The sequence below is a fragment of the Chiloscyllium punctatum genome, chromosome 44 (genome assembly GCF_047496795.1).
Source record: "Chiloscyllium punctatum isolate Juve2018m chromosome 44, sChiPun1.3, whole genome shotgun sequence".
In the NCBI taxonomy this organism is placed as follows: Eukaryota; Metazoa; Chordata; class Chondrichthyes; order Orectolobiformes; family Hemiscylliidae; genus Chiloscyllium; species Chiloscyllium punctatum.
In genome coordinates, this window is record NC_092782.1 from 62,089,076 (window position 1) to 62,109,871 (window position 20,796).

At 43.3% G+C, this 20,796-nt stretch overlaps 1 protein-coding gene across 1 annotated transcript in view; it reads left to right on the forward strand.

Annotated features, from left to right (window-relative positions):
* Positions 1-1,127: 1,127 nt before the first annotated feature.
* Positions 1,128-20,796, forward strand: part of LOC140467032 (histone-lysine N-methyltransferase SUV39H2-like) — a 36,309-nt gene continuing 16,640 nt past the window's right edge. The window contains exons 1-3 of the mRNA XM_072563070.1: positions 1,128-1,256; positions 12,192-12,337; positions 15,185-15,853. Of these exons, the coding sequence (XP_072419171.1) occupies positions 1,238-1,256; positions 12,192-12,337; positions 15,185-15,853 (834 nt within the window). The 5' untranslated portion in view covers positions 1,128-1,237. The remainder of the gene's footprint in view (positions 1,257-12,191; positions 12,338-15,184; positions 15,854-20,796) is intronic.

Consider the following 20,796-nt stretch of genomic DNA (forward strand, 5'->3'; position numbering starts at 1 on the left):
TGTGTGTACATTTAGCTGTGGGAGTGTGTGTGTACATTTAGCTGTGGGAGTCTGTGTGTGTGTGCATTTAGCTGTGGAAGTGTGTGTACATTTAGCTGTGGGAGTGTGTGTGTACAATTTGCTGTGGGACTGTGTGTGTGTACATTTAGCTGTGGGAGTGTGTGTGTGTACCTTTAGCTGTAGAAGTGTGTGTGTACATTTAGCTGTGAGAGTGTGTGTGTGTGTATTTAGCTGTGGGAGTGTGTGTGTGTGCATTTAGCTGTGGGAGTGTGTGTACATTTAGCTGTGGGAGTGTGTGTGTGTACATTTAGCTGTGGAAGTGTGTGTGTACATTTAGCTGTGAGTGTGTGTGTGTACATTTAGATGTGGGAGCGTGTGTGTGTACATTTAGCTGTGGAAGTGTGTGTGTAAATTTTGCTGTGAATGTGTGTGTGTACATTTAGCTGTGGAAGTGTGTGTGTAAATTTTGCTGTGAGTGTGTGTGTGTACATTTAGCCGTGGGAGTTTGTGTGTGTGTACATTTAGCTGTGAGAGTGTATGTGTGTACATTTAGCTGTGGGAGTTTCTGTGTGTGTGCATTTAGCTGTGGGAGTGTGTGTGTATATTTAACTGTGGGAGTATGTGTGTGCATTTAGCTGTGGAAGTGTGTGTGTACATTTAGCTGTGGGAGTGTGTGTGTACATTTAGCTGTGGGAGTCTGTGTGTGTGTGCATTTAGCTGTGGAAGTGTGTGTACATTTAGCTGTGGGAGTGTGTGTGTACAATTTGCTGTGGGACTGTGTGTGTGTACATTTAGCTGTGGGAGTGTGTGTGTATATTTAACTGTGGGAGTTTGTGTGTACATTTAGCTGTGGAAGTGTGTGTGTACATTTAGCTGTGGGAGTCTGTGTGTGTGTGCATTTAGCTGTGGGAGTCTGTGTGTGTGCATTTAGTTCTGGGAATGTGTGTGTGTATTTAGCTGTGGGAGTCTGTGTACAATTTGCTGTGGGAGTGTGTGTGTAAATTTTGCTGTGAGTGTGTGTGTACATTTAGCTGTGGGAGTCTGTGTGTGTGCATTTAGCTGTGGGAGTCTGTGTACATTTAGCTGTGAGAGTGTGGAAGTGTGAGAGTGTGCTGCATTCTTTGTCCCGATCTCTTTAAGGAAAGGGGAGGAGTTTGTTTTGGAGGGGGCGAGACTTTCTTTAATAGAATGCAGCAGCGTCTTTTACGCGCCACCATATTTGAATGGGAAGTCCAAGATGGCTGAAAGCAGAGGCAGTAAGTATCTGCTCAGTTTTGGTGGAGGGTAATTGCAGTGTTGGGGGTGTTTTGCAGAGTGTTCCGGTGGACGGGGGTCGGGGGATTGTGCTGTGAGTGTAGGAGCTCCTGCAGCTGCTGCGCTTCTCCCTGCGCTGCCCCAGGAACCTGCCTTCGCCGCGTTTACAATCTCCTGTGTACAACCCCCCACCCTCTGCACCATCCAGTTCCTCTTTTCACCCTCCTCCACCGTTTCCCTTCATTGGGGGCTTTTCTTTTAATGTGACCAGCAAGGAACCCCTTTTGCTTTCTGAATTCCGGCGCAGAAAAAAGAATCAAATTGGAACTGATCTCTTTAAATACACATTGTGCTCTCTCTCTGGAGTTAGACCTGCACTAACTTTATTTTACTTTCAGTTTTAAGGCACCCAACGTGAGATGATTCTTGAGGCTGCATTGTTCTGAGCTACGGTCTCTTAAAATGGGGAGTGGGGTAGCTTGCAGGGCAAATAGGAATCAGCTTTTCCACACAAAGCAATTAGAGTCTTTTATTTTCAGATTCTGGTAGTTTTGCCCTCTGGGGAGGGAGCGGAGGCCTTATTTTCAAACGAGCACTGTTATGCAAGAAAGTGTGTTCAAAGGCTTAATTCAGACTCTCAGTGCTGGTAATGTCTGTGACTGGTTAAGCCTTTGAAATGCACACAGCTGAGTTGAGCCTTTCTCAAAGGTATCTCTCAAATTGCACCTTTTTTTTTGAAACACCAGGATCACACTTCTGTGTAAAGTACTTGACAAGTCAAAGAAAAGGCTGGTGTGGGTGAAGGGAGTAGAAACTGAGTTAAAGTGGTTATGTTTTTTTTGGAAGAGAGCTCTGTGGGTGGTGAACGTGGTAAGGAAGTTTTCGCGGGGAAATATTTGAGCGTTGTATTGGAGGAGTGTGAGGAAATGATGACGGAGCAGATTGTAATCTGAGAAGTTGGAGTATTTAGATGGGGGTTGGTGGTTGGTCTTCTGGAAGCTGGGAGGGACAACTCGTTGTGAAATGGGTGACTGGCACCAGCCTTAGGAGGTTGGTGTATTGAGTAGTAACTGAGAGGCTGGGTGGGGGAACATTACAGTTGTCGAGTAAGGAATGGACAAAGACATGGGTGAGGATTTTAAAGGTGAACGGATTTAGCTAACCAAACTTGTGAAGAACAGTCAGTCTTTTATATGCTTGAGATGTGGGTGTCATGGGTAAGGCAAACATTTACTACCCGTCCCTACTTGCCCCCTTGAGAAGGTGGGGGTGAGCTGCCTTCTTGAACTGCTGCAGTCCATGTGCTGTAGATAGACCCACAGTGCCCTTACGAAGGGGATTCCAGGTTTTTAATCCAGTGACACTGAAGGAACAGTGATATATTTCCAAGTCAGGATGGGGAGTGGCTTGGAGGGGAACTTGCAGAGGGTGGTGTTCCCATGTATCTGCTGCCCTTGGAGAAGTGGTTGTGGGTTTGGAAGGTGGTGTTGTGAGAGATGGAATTCTGTAAAGTGTAAAAATAGGTAAGTTCCCCTGGTCCGGATGGGATTTATCCTCGGATTCTCTGAGAAGTCAGGGAGGAGATTGCCAAGCCTTTGGCTTTGATCTTTACGTTGTCATTGTCTACAGGAATAGTGCCACAAGGCTGGAGGGTAACAAATGTTGTTCCCTGGTTCAAGAAGGGGAGTAGAGACAACCCTGGTAATTATAGACTAGTGCGCCTTGCTTCGGTTGTGGGTAAAAGTGTTGGACAGGAGTATAAGAGATAGGATTCATAATCATCTAGAAAGGAATAAGTTGATAAGGGATAGTCAATACGGTTTTGTGAAGGATAGGTCATGCCTAACTAACCTTTATTGAGTTCTTTGAGAAGGTGATCAAACAGGTGGATGAGGGTAAGGTGGTTGATGTGGTGTATATGGATTTCAGTAAGGTGTTTGATAAGGTTCCCCATGGTAGGCTAGTGCACAAAATATGGAGGTATGATATTGAGGGTGATTTAGCGGTTTGAATCAGACATTGGTGAGCTGAAAGAAGACAGAGGGTGGTTGATGGAAATGTCCATCCTAGAGTTTAATAACTAGTGGGGTACCACAAGGATCTGTTTTTGGTCCACTGTTGTTTGTCATTTTTAACAACGACTTGGATGAGGGCGTAGAAGGATGGGTTAGTAAATTTGCAGATGACACTAAGGTCTGCAGAGTTGTGGATAGTGCCAAAGGATGTTGTAGGTTACAGAGGGACATGGATAAGCTGCAGAGCTGGGCTGAGAGGTGGCACATGGAGTTTAATGCAGAAAAGTGTGAGGTGATTCACTTTGGAAGGAGTAATAGGAATGCAGAGTACTGGGCTAATGGTAAGATTCTTGATAGTGTAGATGAGCAGAGAGATCTTGGTGTCCAGGTACATAGATCTTTGAAAGTTGCCACCCAGGTTGATAGGATTGCTAAGAAGGCATACGGTGTGTTAGCTTTTAGTGGTAGAGGGATTGAGTTCCGGAACTAAGAGGTCATGCTGCAGCTGTACAAAACTCTGGTGCAGCCACATTTGTAGTATTGTGTAACATTCTGGTCACCGCATTATAAGAAGGATGTGGTAACTTTGGAAAGGGTTTAGTGGAGATTTACTAGGATGCTGCCTGGTATGGAGGGAAGGTCTTACGAGGAAAGGCTGAGGGACTTGAGACGGTTTTCATTAGAGAGAAGAAGTTTGAGAGGTGACTTAGTTGAGATATATAAGATAATCAGAGGGTTAAATAGGGTGGACAGTGAGAGCCTTTTTCCTTGGATAGCAATGGCTACCATGAGGGGACATAGCTTTAAATTGAGGGATGATAGATATAGGACAGATGTCAGAGGTAGTTTCTTTTCTCAGAGAGTAGTAGGGGTGTGGAACGCACTGCCTGCAACTGTAGTAGACTCGCCAACTTTAAGGACATTTAAATGGTCATTGGATAGGCATATGGACGAGAATGGAATAGTATAGGTTAGATGGGCTTTAGATTGGTTCCACAGGTTAGTGCAACATCGAGTGCTGAAGAGCCTGTGCTGCGCTGGAATGTACTATGATCTATGTTCTATGGGATGTGGGTTTGGTAGCACAGGATGCAATGAGTGTGGGTCAGCCTGAACTGCTGGCTGAAGATGGAGATGGTCATAGCTTGAGTTCTGGGGAAGGTGATGTGGATTGAACATGCAGTTCCAATATAACCCGGAGGAACTTTGCATCTTTGGTTTTCAAAACAGATAAGTGATACCTACTGGAATTAAATGAAGAAGACCCTTTCCAACCCTAAAGTTAACTGTCCAGTCAGTAATTAGACAGTGGGAACCCCCTTGTCAATGGATGAGACATGAAGCCATCACCCTCTTTAATGTTTTGAGTGGATGTTAAAGATCCTATGGCATTATTCAGCAAAGAGTAGGCAGCTTCTTTTTATAGTTTTCATATTTATAGCAAAGTTTGGAACAAATTTGAATGCTTCTAATTTCATTAAAGATTTTCAGTTGTTGGCATTGGAGTCTGCAAAGCAGATTGAGGGGGAGAATTTTTAAAGTTAGAGGATGACAAGTAACATCCTCATGTTTTCTCCTCTGCATCATTTTGGAGATAAATTAATCCCTTTTGTGTCAGGGGCAGTTAACAACTCCAGTTCCTGCTGAATCATCCTTGGATTTATGACTAGCTGCTGATGACGTTTCAGCTGTCTCACTGTTGATGTCAGTATTTGTTAGAGCTTGCAACAATGTCAGAATCTTAATAACATTTGTGTGATGGGAAAATGATTAAACCTTTCATCATGTTTTGTTTACATACACTGTTTTTTAATGGCTTCCCAAACAGTTTACTGGGGAGGGGAGAAGATTATTGGAGGTGAGCACAGATACAGGGAAAGATATCTTAAAAACATTCTTCATGGACGAGAATGTGCATTTATGTAGTGCCTTCAACATAAAATGCCCAAAGCACAATACTGGGACATTAATAGCTAAGATTGAGCCACAGAAGGGTATATCAGATGGTCAAACAATGGGTTTTAAGGAATAAAATAAATACAAAGAATTGCAGATGCTGGAAGTTTGAAACAGAAGGTGCTGGAAAAACTCAGCAGGTCTGGCAGCGTCTGTGCAGAGAGAAATAGTTCATGTTTTGAGCCCAGTGACTCATTTTCAGTTCTCTCAAAGGGTCGCTGAACTTGAAATGTTAACTGTGTTTTACTCTCTACAGTTGTTGCCACACCTGCTGAGTTTCTCCAGCACATTCGGATTTTAAGGAGGGAAGGGTGTAGTAGGGAATTCCAGATGCTGGATGGCATGACCACTAAACTATTAAATTGGAGGATGCAGAATTAGCTGAGTGTAGATATCTCAGGAAATTTTGGGTCTGGAGTAGATTGCAGAATGTTAGAGATGTGTACAGTCTTGGATATGTGGTTCTTGAAGCCTGATTAATTTTACTGATTCCAATCGAACTTCATATTTGGTACTTAATTTGAATATTGTAGGTCTTGAGTTTTGGAAAGATGTGCTTCTGAGGCCATTTTCTCATGGAAAAACACTTAATGGGATTACAGGGATCTGTTTGCATGTGCACAAAGAATTGGGAAAGTGGCTTGGACACAAACATCGAAAGTGGGAGCAGGAGTAGGCCATTCGGTTCTTTGAGCAGAATGATTGATTGTGGCTGGTCATCCAATTCAGTCCCCCCTTCCTGCTTTCCCCCCCATGCTCATTGTTCCCTTTAGTTCTTGGGCTATATCCATGTCCTGGGAAACAATCAATGTTTTGGTGTCAGCTGCTTTCTGTGGCAGAGAATTCCACAGGTTCCTTTTCCCTGGGTGAAGAAATGTCTCCTCATCCTACTTTGGTCATTTATTGCAACTTTTGGCATGTTGTCTTACAGTTAAACCCAGCCTGTTTGTTGAAATAGGGAAGGTGGAAGACAGATGTAAGTTTGGGTGAACTGAGGCATTATTTAAACATTCTAGTGAGCTAGTGGTGAGGAAATAAACCCTTAGGCAGCATGCTGGAAGCATACAAGGGGAGAATAGATTTTTGTTTTAATTAAAATTGCTTTAGAATGTGGAATATGTTACCAAAACTGGTTGTGAAATCACAGAAATTGGAAGCCTATAAGGAGGCCATTTGGCCCATCATTCCTGTCTGAAAGTGACTAATGATTAACCCCATTCCCTTAGTGTTTCAGCACAGCTCTGCACATCTTTCCTCTTCAAAATGGATATCAAGTTCATTTAAAAAAATATTCCTGCTTTATCTGCATCCACCACCATTTCAAGCAGCCTATTCCTGATCTGAACAATTACCTGCTTAGAAAAAGGTCCACACCTCCCCATAGTTTTTAATTATTTTAACTGCATCCTGTGGTTAGTAAATCTTCTATTAATGGAAGCAGTTTTTCATTTCCATTCTAGCACCTTCCGAACTTAGAACATGTGTCTGAAGTTTACCACTAGCCTGTTATTATAAGGAGAGCAGAAAAAAAGATAGTAAGAGTTTATGGGAGTATTTGAATAGGATACTAAGAGGGAGGTATAGAGGGGACATCAGAGGAAGGTTCTTCATGCAGAGAGTTGTGAATGCATGGAATGCGCTGCCAGCAGTGGTGGTGGAAGCAGAGTCATTGGGGACATTTAAGCACCTACTGGATATTCACATGGATAGCAGTGAGTTGAGGGGTGCACAGGTTAGGTTATTTTATTTTAGATGAGGAATAATCCCCTGCAAAACATCATGGGCCGAAGGGCCTGTTCTGTGCTGTACTTTTCTATGTTCTAATATAAAGCATGGATTTGGTTTTTGACCCTGTGGGTAGTTAGGACTGAGTGACTAGATTGAATTTAGTCTGGTTGTCATTGTCTGTAACTTTGCATTCAAACATGATTCCTGTAATTTGTCTATAACAGTTCATTATGAAAATATTATCTGTATTTTACTTTGGAAAGTTAAAAATCACACAACACCAGGTTATAGTCCAACAGGTTTATTTGGAAGCTCTAGCTTTCGGGGTGTTGCTCCTTCATTAGGTGGTTGCGCACAACCACCTGATGAAGGAGCAGCGCTCTGAAAGCTAGAGCTTCCAAATAAACCTGTTGGACTATAACCTGGTGTTGTGTGATTTTTAACATTGTCCAGCCCAGTCCAACACTGGCACCATCTCATTGTTACTTTGGAAAAACCTTCCTGCTCTCAATACGGATGCTAAAATTGTTTTAGTAAATGTTTCACTTTTTTACAATTTGGTGTACTCCCCTGTCTAACAAAATAACTGCTGCCAACAGCCCAATAGGCCTGAAGTGTACATACAAAATGTTGATTTGATTGCTGTGTGTTTGAGCTACATTTACCTTGGGTACTTTTTAAGTTGGTCCAGTGGACTTGGGAAATGCTTAACCTGTCTGTTACCATTGCTCCCTGTTTGCAGTTGGCGAGCTAACAAGAAAGAGCAGGCATAAATTGTCAAGGTGCGGCACACAACGTGTTACAAGATCAGTGCTGGGGCCTCAACTGTTGGCACAAAGATGATAGGCAAGGAAGTTCTGAAGATGGCATGAGGCTGCAGAGGAAACAATATGTTACATGAGTGGGCAGACAGTGAGCAAATGGAGTTTAATGTGGGAACAGGTGAAATTGTTGATTTTGGCAAGAAGAATAAATATTTAGCATCTAAATGGTAAGTTGGCAAGAGCTGAGATGCAGAGTGATCAGGGTGTCCTTGTGCAGAGCAGGTTTGCTAGTTGAATATCTGGAATGACAGCATTGTCAGTAGACAATAGGTGCAGGAGGTAGGCCATTCTGCCCTTCGAGCCTGCAGCGCCACGATCATATTGAATCAGTATCCTGTTCCTGCTTTATCCCCATAACCCTTGATTCCACAATCCTTGAGAGCTCTATCCAACTCTTTCTTAAATGAATCCAGAGACTGAGCCTCCACTGCCCTCTGGGGCAGAGCATTCCACACAGCCACCACTCTCTGGGTGAAGAAGTTTCTCCTCATCTCTGTCCTAAATGGTCTACCCTGTATTTTTAAGCTGTGTCCTCTGGTTCGGCACTCACCCATCAGTGGAAACATGCTTCCTGCCTCCAGAGTATCCAATCCTTTAATAAATCTTGTATGTCTCAATCAGATCCCCTCTCAGCCTTCTAAACTCAAGGGTATACAAGCCCAGTCGCTCCAGTCTATCAGCATAAGGTAGTCCCGCCATTCCTGGAATTGACCTCGTGAACCTACGCTGCACTCCCTCAATAGTCAGAATGTCTTTCCTCAAATTTGGAGACCAGAACTGCACACAGTACTCCAGTTGTGGTCTCACCAGGGCCCTGTACAGCTGCAGAAGAACCTCTTTGCTTCTATACTCAATCCCTCTTGTTAGGAAGGCCAGCATGCTATTAGCCTTCTTCACTACCTGCTGTACCTGCATGCTTACCTTCATTGACTGGTGTACAAGAACATCCAGATCTCTTTGTACTGCCCCTTTACCTAAATTGATTCCATTTAGGTAGTAATCTGCCTTCCTGTTCTTGCCATCAAAGTGGATAACCATACATTTATCCACATTAAACTGCATCTGCCATGCATCTGACCACTCGCCTAACCTGCCCAGGTCACTCTGTAATCTCCTAACATCCTCCTCATATTTCACCCTGCCTCCCAGCTTAATATCATCAGGAAATTTGCTAATGTTATTAGTAATACCATCATCTATATCATTAACGTATATTGTAAAAAGCTGCGGTCCCAGCACTGATCCCTGTGGTACCCCACTGGTCATTGCCTGCCATTCCGAAATAGAGCCGTTTATCACTACTCTTTGTTTCCTATCAGCCAACCAACTTTCAATCCAAGTTAGTACTTTGCCCCTAATACCATGCGCCCTAATTTTGCTCACTAATCTCCTATGTGGGACTTTATCAAAAACTTTCTGAAAGTCCAGGTACACTACAGCTACTGGATCTCCCTCATCCATCTTCAGAGTTACATCCTCAAAAAATTCCAGAAGATTAGTCAAGTGTGATTTCCCCTTCACAAATCCATGCTGACTCTGACCTATCCTGTTACTACTATCCAGATGTATCGTAATTTCATCCTTTATAATAGACTCCAGCATCTTTCCCACCACTGTGGTCAGACTAACTGGTCTGTAATTTCCTGCTTTCTCTCTCCCACCTTTCTTAAAAAGTGGTACAACATTAGCCACCCTCCAATCCGCAGGAACTGATCCCGAATCTATCGAACTCTGGAAAATAATCACCAACGCATTCACAATTTCTCGAGCCACCTCCTTCAGTACCCTGGGATGTAGACCATCAGGCCCCGAGGACTTATCAACCTTCAGACCTAACAGTCTCTCCAACACCAAATCCTGGCAAATATAAATTTCCTTCAGTTCAGGTCCTTCAGCCACTGTTACCTCTGGGAGATTGCTTGTGTCTTCCCCAGTGAACACAGATCTGAAGTACCAATTCAATTCTTCTGCCATTTCTTTATTCCCCCGTTTCTGTCTTCAAGGGCCCAATTTTAGTCTTAACCATTTTTTTCCCTTTCACATACCTAAAAAAGCTTTTACTATCCTCCTTTATATTTTTGGCCAGTTTACCTTTGTACCACCATTTTTTCTCTGCATATTTCCTTCTTAGTAATCCTCTGTTGTTCTTTAAAAGCTTCCCAGTCCTCCGTTTTCCCACTTTGCTATGTTATACTTTTTTCTCTTTTAACTTTATATTTTTCTTAACTTCCCTCGTCAGCCACGGCCACCCGTGCCTCCTCCTATGATCTTTCTTCCTTTTTGGAATGAACTGATCCTGCATCTTCTGCATGATACACAGAAATATCTGCCATTGTTCCTCCACTGTCATCCCTGCTAAGGTATTGCACCATTGAACTTTGGCCAGCTCCTCCCTCATAGCTCCATAGTTCCCTTTATTCAACAGAAATATTGTCACTTCCGATTGTACCCTCTCCCTCTCAAATTGCAGATTGAAGCTTATTGTATTATGGTCCCTACCTCCCAATGGCTCCTTCACTTCGAGGTCCCTGATCAATTCTGGTTCGTTGCACATGAGACTAGGCTTGTATCCACTGGAGTTTGAGAGGAAGAGACAGCTTTATCAGAACATATTCTGGATTAGTGGTGCTGGAAGAGCACAGCAGTTCAGGCAGCATCCAAGTAGCTTCGAAATCTACCATTCCTGATGAAGGGCTTTTGCCCGAAACGTCGATTTCGAAGCTACTTGGATGCTGCCTGAACTGCTGTGCTCTTCTAGCACCACTAATCCAGAACCTGGTTTCCAGCATCTGCAGTCATTGTTTTTACCTCTTTATTAGAACATCGAACCGTACAGCACAGCACAGGAACAGTCCCTTCAGCCTACAGTGTTGTGCTGAGCACGATGCCAAGTTAAACTAATCCCTTCAGCCTGCCCTTTGTCCATGTCTTTCCATTCCTTGCATGTTCATATGCTTATCAAAAAGCCCCTGTTGTATCTGCCTGCACCACCACCCCTGGCAGCACGTTCCGCACCCCTACCATTCTCTGTGTAATAAACTTGCCCCTCACTGGAAATGCATGCCCCCTGAGTATGAGCAGCAACGGAAGACCCTGAGGGTTCTTGATGCTTCACATATGGGACATTCTAGCATTGAGGGGTCATTCTTAATGAGCATGGAGTGTAGGCAGGAACATGGAGTGATCAGATTAGACATAGTCCTTACTGAATAGCAGAGTGGGCTGGAGAGTTGAATGGCCTACTCCTGCTTATAATGTCAGTGTTCATTTTAGGATTGTGACGTGAGGGTGGTGACCACACAAATGCACGTCTGTTCTAATCTGTTGCAGGGAGCTGAGTATTGTGTTTAAAATTTGTATTTTAAATGTTACACTGGATTGTAAAGATAACAGATAGAATTGAACAGCTAGCACATTTTAAGTTTAGGTTCTGTAATGAATCTTGAGTTTTGTAACTGGGTTGGGTGGGGATGAGATAATAAAGAGACCTTTTTTATGAAAGCTTCTGACATAGTTGTGGTGGGGGTGTTTGTGAATTGGAACTGTAAAATGCTTCTACAATGTAGCTCAACTTTCAAGGTGACAGTGTGAAGAAGATGAATCATTAGTAGTTCAGCAGAAACTTTTAAAAATGAATAAATTCAAAACAACTGTAAAATGTAAACCAATGCGTGGAATCATTTTTACTGGGGGGAGAAATTGCAGCTGTATAATTAAAGTTATGGATTTGACTTCCAAACCTGGATTAGGTTCTGCCTCAAGGGAGTGCTTTGAATATCACCTAAGGAGGCATTGGCTGCAGTTATACTGGGCCTTGGTGAGATCACATCCAGAGTATTGTGTGCAGTTTTGGTCTCTCTAGCTAAGAAAGGATTTAACCTCCATAGAGGGGGTGGAGGTTCACTCAGCTGACACCAGGGATGACAAGACTATCCCATGAGAAGAGACTGGTTTGACTGGGCCTGTACTCACTGGAGGATGGAAACATGAGGGGATCTGATTGAAACTTATAAAATTCCAACAAGGTTAGACAGACCAGATGCAGGGAGGATGCTCCCCCTTGGATGGGGAGCCTGGAACTAGGGACGGTAAGGAACTTGTGGAGACCTACTCACTAAGTATACTCAAGAAAGTTTTTTTTTCGATATTAAAGGCACCAAGGCACATAGAGAGAAAGCAGGAACGTGGCATTGAAGTAGAGAGTCAGCCATGATCACATTGAATGGCAGAGCAGGCTCAAAGGGCCAAATGGCCGCCTTCTGTTCCTAAATTGTGTGTGTGGGGTTATGGAGGTGCGAACCCTCTGGTTATACAAGCAATCATATCATCGCTATTTCTAATTTCTGTGCTTTGCCCTCTGCCCCCTCCTCACTCACCCAGCCAGAGTAACATTCCACCTTCTGTCTTATCCCAGGGTGGTGCGTGCCCTGCTTAGCATCACTCGAGATTCTCCAGGAACTGTGTCGAGTCGAGAAGCTGACCTGCCCTGCCCTTGGAATTGACAAGAGAAATCTTGAAGAATATGAAGTGGAGTATCTGTGTGGGTATAAGAAAGTAAAGGTTGGTTCACTACATACCTGTCATTTCTTCAAAGTGAACGTTTCTGTTCTGCCTCCATCTCCTGCGATAAACACTCCGGACAACAGTTTATCAAGTACCGGCTCAGTGGAAGCTGATATTTCATTTTGGATTTTGTAACTCAATGCATTTCATTTACACATTAATCACTTGAAGAATGTCTAACTTAACCATAATGTGAATTGGAGTTTAAGCTGACGTTCAATTCATAATGGCTGATGAACAATAGATAAGTGAGACAATATATGCAGGAATACGTTTAACAATTCTTAAGATTTTATTTCTACATCTCCAGTAGAATTAATTTTATAACAGCAAACTGTTTGATTCAATTTTTGTGGAAAATTAACAATGTTTTCTGGGTATGCTGCTTATTTTCAAGGTTTATTCATTTATTTGTTTGCTTAACTGAGTCCTGCCATAAGCACTGGCCTTGCTTTTCCTGACCCTGCCACATAATGTTTCAGCTCCATGATCTTTTCATCAGAACTAAAGAATTTCAGGGTGGTGTGATGGCTCAGTGGTTAGCGCTGCGGCCTCACGGCTACAGAGACCCAGGTTCAATTCCCACCTCAGACAACTGTCTGGGTGGAGTCTGCACATTCTCCCCGTGTCTGCGTGGGTTTCTGCTGGGTGCTCCGGTTTCCTCCCACAAAGATGTGCAGGTCAGGTCGATTACAGATTGCACCTAAATTGGAAGGGGACTAATATACTGGCAGGGAAATTTAGCAGAATTGCTTGGGAGGATTTAAACTAGTAAGGTGGGGGGGTGGGACCCAGGGAGATAGGGAGGAAAGAGATCGATCTGAGACAGGTACAGTGAGAACAGAAGCGAGTCAAACAGTCAGGGCCGGCAGGGACAAGGTAGGATTAATAAATTAAACTGCATGTATTCCAATGCAAGGGGCCTAACAGGGAAGGCAGGTGAACTCAGGGCATGGTTAGGAACATGGGACTGGGATATCATAGCAATTACAGAAACATGGCTCAGGGATGGGCAGGACTGGCAGCTTAATGTTCCAGGACACACATGCTACAGGAAGGATAGAAAGGGAGGTGAGAGGAGGGGGAGTGGCATTTTTGATAAGGGATAGCATTACAGCTGTGTTGAGGGAGGATATTCCTGGAAATACATCCAGGAAAGTTATTTGGGTGGAACTGAGAAATAAGAAAGGGATGATCACCTTATTGGGATCGTATTACAGACCCCCCCAATAGTCAGAGGGAAATTGAGAAACAAACTTGCAAGGAGCTCTCAGCTATCTGTAAGAATAATAGGGTAGTTATGCTGAGGGACTTTAACTTTCCAAACAGCGACTGGGAGTCAAAAGTTTGGGAGAAGATTTGTAGCTCGGGTGCTCGTTGTTGTGGTTGTGTTCGCCGAGCTGGGAATTTGTGTTGCAAACGTTTCGTCCCCTGTCTAGGGGACATCCTCAGTGCTTGGGAGCCTCCTGTGAAGCGCTTCTGTGCTGTTTCCTCCGGCATTTAAAGTGGCTGTCTCTGCTGCTTCCGGTTGTCAGTTCCAGCTGTCCGCTGCAGTGGCCGGTATATTGGGTCCAGGTCGATGTGTTTGTCGATAGAGTCTGTGGATGAGTGCCATTGCAACATTTAAGAGGCATTTGAATGGGTATATGAATAGGAAGGGTTTGGAGGGATATGGGCCGGGTGCTGGCAGGTGGGACTACATTGGGTTGGGATATCTGGTCGGCATGGACGGGTCGGACTGAAGGGTCTGTTTCCATCTCTATGACTCTATGGTCATGCTAAATTGACCATAGTGTGCAGGCTAGGTGGGGTTAGCCATGGGGAATACAGGGATAGAGGGTGTGAATCTGTTGAAGGGTCATTGTGGACTTGACGGGCTGTATGACTGTTTCCACACTGTGAGGATTTTAAGTTCCAATATGATGGCATTCTGATGAGAACACAACACTTTTTTAAAAAGTTACAGTTAACCTAAGAATGTAACTTTTTAAAAAAAGTGTTGTGATTTACATATGAAAGAAGTGAAACTATCATGGTCATTCTAACAGATGAGAGACTTAACAAACAATCAAGGTGTTTTTCAATGTATAATTTCAGTTACGTCACTCTGTATATTTTTGCTATAAATTCTGTGTCTTACAATGGTCTCCACAACCACCTGATGAAGGAGCGGCGCCATGAAAGTTAGTGCTTCCAATTAAACTTTTTTTTTAGATTTGATTATTTACAGTGTGGAAACAGGCCCTTCGGCCCAACAAGTCCACACCGACCCGCAACCCACCCAGACCCTTTCCCCTACATTTACCCCTTCACCTAACACTATATGGGCAATTTAGCATGGCCAATCCACCTAACCTGCACACTTTTGGACTGTGGGAGGAAACCGGAGCACCAGGAGGAAACCCACGCAGACACGGGGAGAATGTGCAAACTCCACACAGACAGTCACCTAAGGCGGGAATTGAACCCAGGTCCCCAGCAGTGCTAACCACTGTGCCACCGTACTGCCCAAACCTGTTGGACTATAACCTGGTGTTGTGTGATTTTTAACTTTGTACACCCCAGTCCAACACCAGCATCTCCAAATCATAGTAGATATGGCTCCAGTGGCTAAAGAAATCAAGGGACGTGGGGGAGGGTGGGATTAGGGTATTGAGATCGATGGTCAGCCAGGATTGTATTTGATGATGGGCAGGCCTGAGGGGCTTATTGGCATACTCCTGTCTTGAACTTTTCAAGTGACATTGTTAAATCATTAACTGAGTATTGTATAAGTGAAGAAAATAACAAAACCAAGCTTTATTAATTAACATGTTTTAAATTCCATTTTTACCCCTTTCTAAGCGTAAAGAGTACTATCTGGTGAAGTGGAAAGGATGGCCTGAGTCAACAAACACCTGGGAACCAAGGAAAAATCTCCGATGTGTTGGACTTGTGAAGCAGTATCATGATGATAGGAGCAAATTCTTGGAAAAAGTGAAAGTAGCAAAAAAGCTAAAGTTCAACAACTGCAAAGATTACAAATCTGAAATTGAAGAGTGTATTATCAGGAAATCCAAACAAAGATTAGCGCTCAAAAGATGGGAAGAGGAGCTGAACAGAAAGAAGAATCATAGAGGTAAAATACTGGTGGAAAATGAAGTGGATTTTGAGCCTCCCCCTATGGACTTCCATTACATTAATGAATACAAACCATCTCATGGAATCAATTTAAACAGTGACCCTTTGATTGGCTGTGAGTGTTTAAACTGTTTGGAGGAGAAATGTTGTCCAGAGGAAGCTGGAGCGACATTTGCTTACAATGCACGACGGCAGCTAAAGATTGCCCCAGGCAAACCCATTTTCGAATGCAATTCTTGCTGCAGTTGTGGATCTCAATGTCCAAACAGAGTGGTACAGAATGGGACGCTATATGATCTCTGCATCTTCAGAACTTCAGATGGAAGAGGTTGGGGCATAAAAACCCTTCAAAATATTAAGAAGAATTGTTTTGTAATGGAATATGTTGGAGAGGTATGTTGTATTTATTTTGTGGTGGCTTTTCTAGTGACTAAAGTGTTGCACTAACATTACTTGACCAATTGAGGATCTGGGAGTTAAAGTAGGTTGTTGCTGGGGACAGTCTGCTGATGAGTAACTAACAGTGCATTGGATTCTCTTGCTGTCTTTATTTACATAGTGTGAGATACCATCTGCATGGATTGGTTTCAGGAAAGATCATTCCCTGAATGATTAAGTTTCCTCTTTGTTCATTTCCTAATCTATCCTTATCTTTATTTTGTGTGGGGTGCTTGGCCAACATTTACTGCTTGTCCCAGAGGGCAATTAAGAGTCAACCACATTGCTGTGGATCTGGAGGCCCATGTAGGCCAGACCAGGTAAGGATGCATTTTACTTCCCTTAAGGACCTTGGTGACCCAGACAGACCCCTGAAAGTCGACAGTTGTTTCACAGTCATCAGTCCAAATTTTCATTGAATTCAGAGTCCACCATCTGCCGGGTTCCTAGATTAATCGTCTAGTGATAACACCATGAGGCCATCAACTCCCCTTTTCTCATCGAAATGCTTTGTCAAGATGAGCACTTCCTGTTTAACAGTCTTCCTTGCTTCGTTTTGAACCTAGGAAGAAGGGTTCGCCATTCCCTCCTCTCCCTCTTTCCTGTTGTGGTGACAGTTCCTATAGTTAGATCGGATTGACTGTATTTGCTTTATCCCTGGTGCTAACCAACTTTTTTAAAAAATTGTTGGGAAGTACCGTTGCCTGTAACTGACTGATAAAGCCTGTGGGGTTGCTATTTTGGGAATTAAAACCCCTTTAATTGAAAGTGCAGTGCATCAGCACATGACCACAATCCTATGGTAAATCCCCTTTTAATTTGAACTTGGCAGTTCACATCAGTGGTGCAATAGCTTTTCCAATGTGACAGATTTGTTTTTTTTTTTGGTTTTGCTGGGGTTTCAGCTTGTACTTGAAGCAGTCAAAGTTTACAAACAGGTGATTTTTCATCATTGCTTCCTTTTTTTAATTATATTTTTAGTTTAGTCCAGGAATACCTTTGCTTGGATAACATCAGCTGGGATGTTTGCCCCTGGTTAGTTCACTTTAGTTGCCACCACTTGGGAAGTTGAAGAGGATTAGAACGTACAGTGTACAGATGTGAGTCGTACATGAGCAGAGCAAAGAGGAGTGTGGGGAAGGGAACCACAGGCAAGGAGACACTAGGTCCTGTAATGCTGAGGAAGTTAATGAGTTAAACACCTCTTTGATCGACAAAGAGGTGCATTTGACATGACATAGAAGGTGATCCCGATGAGATGGGATTCTGAGAAGAGATAAGACAATAGATCTTGGGGAATGTTGAGCAAAGGCATGAGATCTAATTACAAACCCTGGAGATTTATGATGATTACTCCCATTCTGAAAAGAGACGACAAAACTGGGTGATTCCCCATGGTGCAGAATCCCGTCCCTTTCCTTTCTCCAGTGACTGCATGAAGAGTCTGCACTCCAAGTGTTGAACCTGTTTTCCAACCTGTTTTTCGGTCTTCCATTTGGAAACCTACAAAGGCACTCTCTGCATTCCTTTCAAAATGTCAATATTTCATATTCTCACCCTTGCTATATAGACATGTGTGCAGTCATAGAATCATCGAGACATACAGCACAGAATCAGTCCAATTTGTCCATGCCGATCAGATATTGTAAATTAATCATGTCCCATTTGCCAACACCCGGCCCATATCCCTCCAAGCCCTTCTTATTCATATACCCATCCAGATGTCTTTTAAATGCTGTAATTGTACCAGCCTCCACCACTTCCTCTGCCAGCTCATTCCATACACGCACCACCCTCTGTATGAAAAAGTTGCCCATAGATCCCTTTTTAAATCTTTCCCATCTCACTCTAAACCTATGCCCTCTAGTTCTGGACTCCCCCAGCCCAGAGCAAAGACCTTGTCTATTCATCCTATCCATGCCCCTCGTGATTTTATAAACCCCTATAAGGTCGCCCCTCAGCCTCCGACGCTCCAGGGAAAACCGCCCCAGCCTGTTCAGCCTCTCCCTATAGTTCAAATCCTCCAACCCTGGCAACTTCCTTGTAAATCTTTTCTGAATCCTTTCAAGTTTCACAACATTCTTCCAATAGGAAGGAGACCAGAATTGTATGCAATATTCCTACAGTGGCCTAACTAGTGTCCTGTATAGCCGCAACATGACCTCCCGACTCCTATACTCAATGCACTGACCAATAAAGGAAAGCATACCAAGCACCGCCTTCACTATCCAAACTACCTGTGACACTACTTTCAAGGACCTGTGAGCCTGCACTGCAAGGTCTCCAGATAAGGCAACATACATATTAATTGGGTGACCATTATAATCAACAAGTATCAATAATAGAGACCAAGCCCTTTACTGTTATTCAGTGAATGTTCTTAACCTTGTTAACTGGATTCATACCATGGATAGTTTTCCCTTTTGTTAGCTTGAGAATGTGTATAGCATATAAGCAGGCAGGGAAAGTGTTAAGTTTGAATTTTGTGAAACAGTAGGTTCAGCTGAGCATGACTCAGATCAGATAAGAACTTTCAATTAACAATGGGGTGCTGGAGGCAAGGGTAATGGGTTAACAAGGTGGAAAAGCAGTCATTATGTAGAACCATTTAACTCAGAACTTAACACTTTCCCTGCCTGCTTCTACCCTTTACACATTTTCAGTGGCATTATGTTAGCCAACTTCCAGTCTTCCGGCACCTCACCTGTGACTATCAATGATACAAATATTTCAGCAAGGGGCCCAGCAATTACTTCTCTAGCTTCCTATAGAGTTCTAGGGTACACCAGATCAAGTCCTGTGGATTTACCCACTTTTGTGTGTTTCAAGACATCTAGCACCATCACCTCTGTAATATGGACATTTTTCAAGATGCCACCATCTATTTCCCTACATTTTATATCTTCCATGTCCTTCTCCACAGAAAATACTGATGCAAAATACTCGTTTAGTATCCTGCCCATCTCCTGCGGCTCCGCACAAAGGCTGCCTTGCTGGTCTTTCAAGGGTCTTATTGTCTCCCTAGTTACCTTTTTGTCCTTAATGTATTTGTAAAAGCCCTTTAGATTTTCCTTAACCCTATTTGCCAAAGCTATCTTATGTCCCCTTTTTGCCCTCCTGATTTCCCTCTTAAATATACTCCTACTGCCTTTATACTCTTCTAAGGGTTCACTCAATCTCTCCTGTCTGTACCTATTATATGCTTCCTTCTTTTTCTTAACCAAAACCTCAATTTCTGTAGGCATACAGCATTCCTACATTTACCAGCCTTTCCTTTCATCCTAGCAGGAATATACTTTCTCTGGATTCTCACTATCTCATTTCTGAAGGCTTCCTATTTTCCAGCTGTCCCTTTACCTGAGAATATCTTCCCTCAATCAGCTTTTGAAAATTCTTGCCTAATACCATCAAAATTAGCCTTGCTCCAATTTAGAACTTCCACTTTTAGATCCAGTCTATCCTTTTCCATCACTATTTTAAAACTAATAGAATTATGGTCACTGGCCCCAAAGTGCTCCCCCACTGACACCTCAGTCACCTGCCCTGCCTTATTTCCCAAGAGTAGATCAGGTTTTGCACCTTCTCTAGTAGGTACATAGACATATTGAATCAGAAAACTTTCTTGTACACACTTAACAAATTCCTCTCCACATAAACCGTATCACTATGGCAGTCTCAGTCTATATTTGACAAGTTAAAATCCCCTACCATAACCACCCTATTATTCTTACAGATAACTGAGATCTCCTTACAAATTTGTTTCTCAACTTCTGTCTGACAATTAGAGGGTCTATAATACAATCCCAATAAGGTGATCATCCCTTTCTTATTTCTCAGTTCCACCCAAATAACTTCCCTAAATGTATTTCTAGGAATATCCTCCCTCAGCACAGCTGTAATGCTATCCCTTATCAAGAACACCACTCCCCCTCTCTTAACCCCCTTTCTATCCTTCCTGTACCATTTGTATCCTGGAACATTAAGCTGCTAGTCCTGTCCATCCCTGATCCACGTTTCTGTAATTGGTATGGCCTCCCAGTCCCATGTTCCTAACCATGCCCTGAGTTCATCTGCCTTCCTGTTAGGCCTCTTGCATTGAAGTAAATGCAGTTTAATTTATCAGTCCTACCTTGTTCTCTGCTTTGTCCCTGCCTGCCCTGACTGTTTGACTCGCTTCTGTTCTCAACTGTATCAGTCTCCGATTGATCTCTTTCCTCACTATCTCCCTGGGCTTCCCCCCCCTCCCCCTCCCCAATCTTATTAGTTTAAATCCTTGAGAGCAGCTCTAGCAAATCTCCCTGCCAGTATATTAGTCCCCTTCCAATTCAGACGCAATCCATCCTCCTCGTACAGGTCACTTCTACCCCAGAAGAGATTCCAATGATCCAAAAATGTGAATCCTTTTTCCCTTCACCAGCTCCTCAGCCTTGCATTCATCTGCTGTATCACCCTATTCCTGCCCTCACTAGCTCGTAGCACCGGGAGCAATCCAGATATTGCTATCCTGAAGGACCTTTTTTTTTTTAAAATTCCTGCCTAACTCTCTCTCTTCTCCCTTCAGAATCTCATCCTTTTCCCTTCCTATGTCGTTAGCTCAATGTGGACAATGACTCTTACTGGCCTCTCTCCCCCCCCCCCCTTGAGAACATTCTGCACCCTCTCTGAGACATCCTTGATCCTGGCACCAGGGAGGCAACACACCATTCTGATTTTTCGCTGCTGGCCACAGAACGTCTGTCTGTACCTCGGACTAGAGAGTCCCTTGACACAGTTGATCTCTTGGAACCCGACGTACCCCTCGTTGCATTAGAGCCAGTCTCAATACCAGAAACTTGGCTGTTCATGCTATATTCCCCTGAGAGTCCATCACCCCCTATATTTTCCAAAACAACATACTT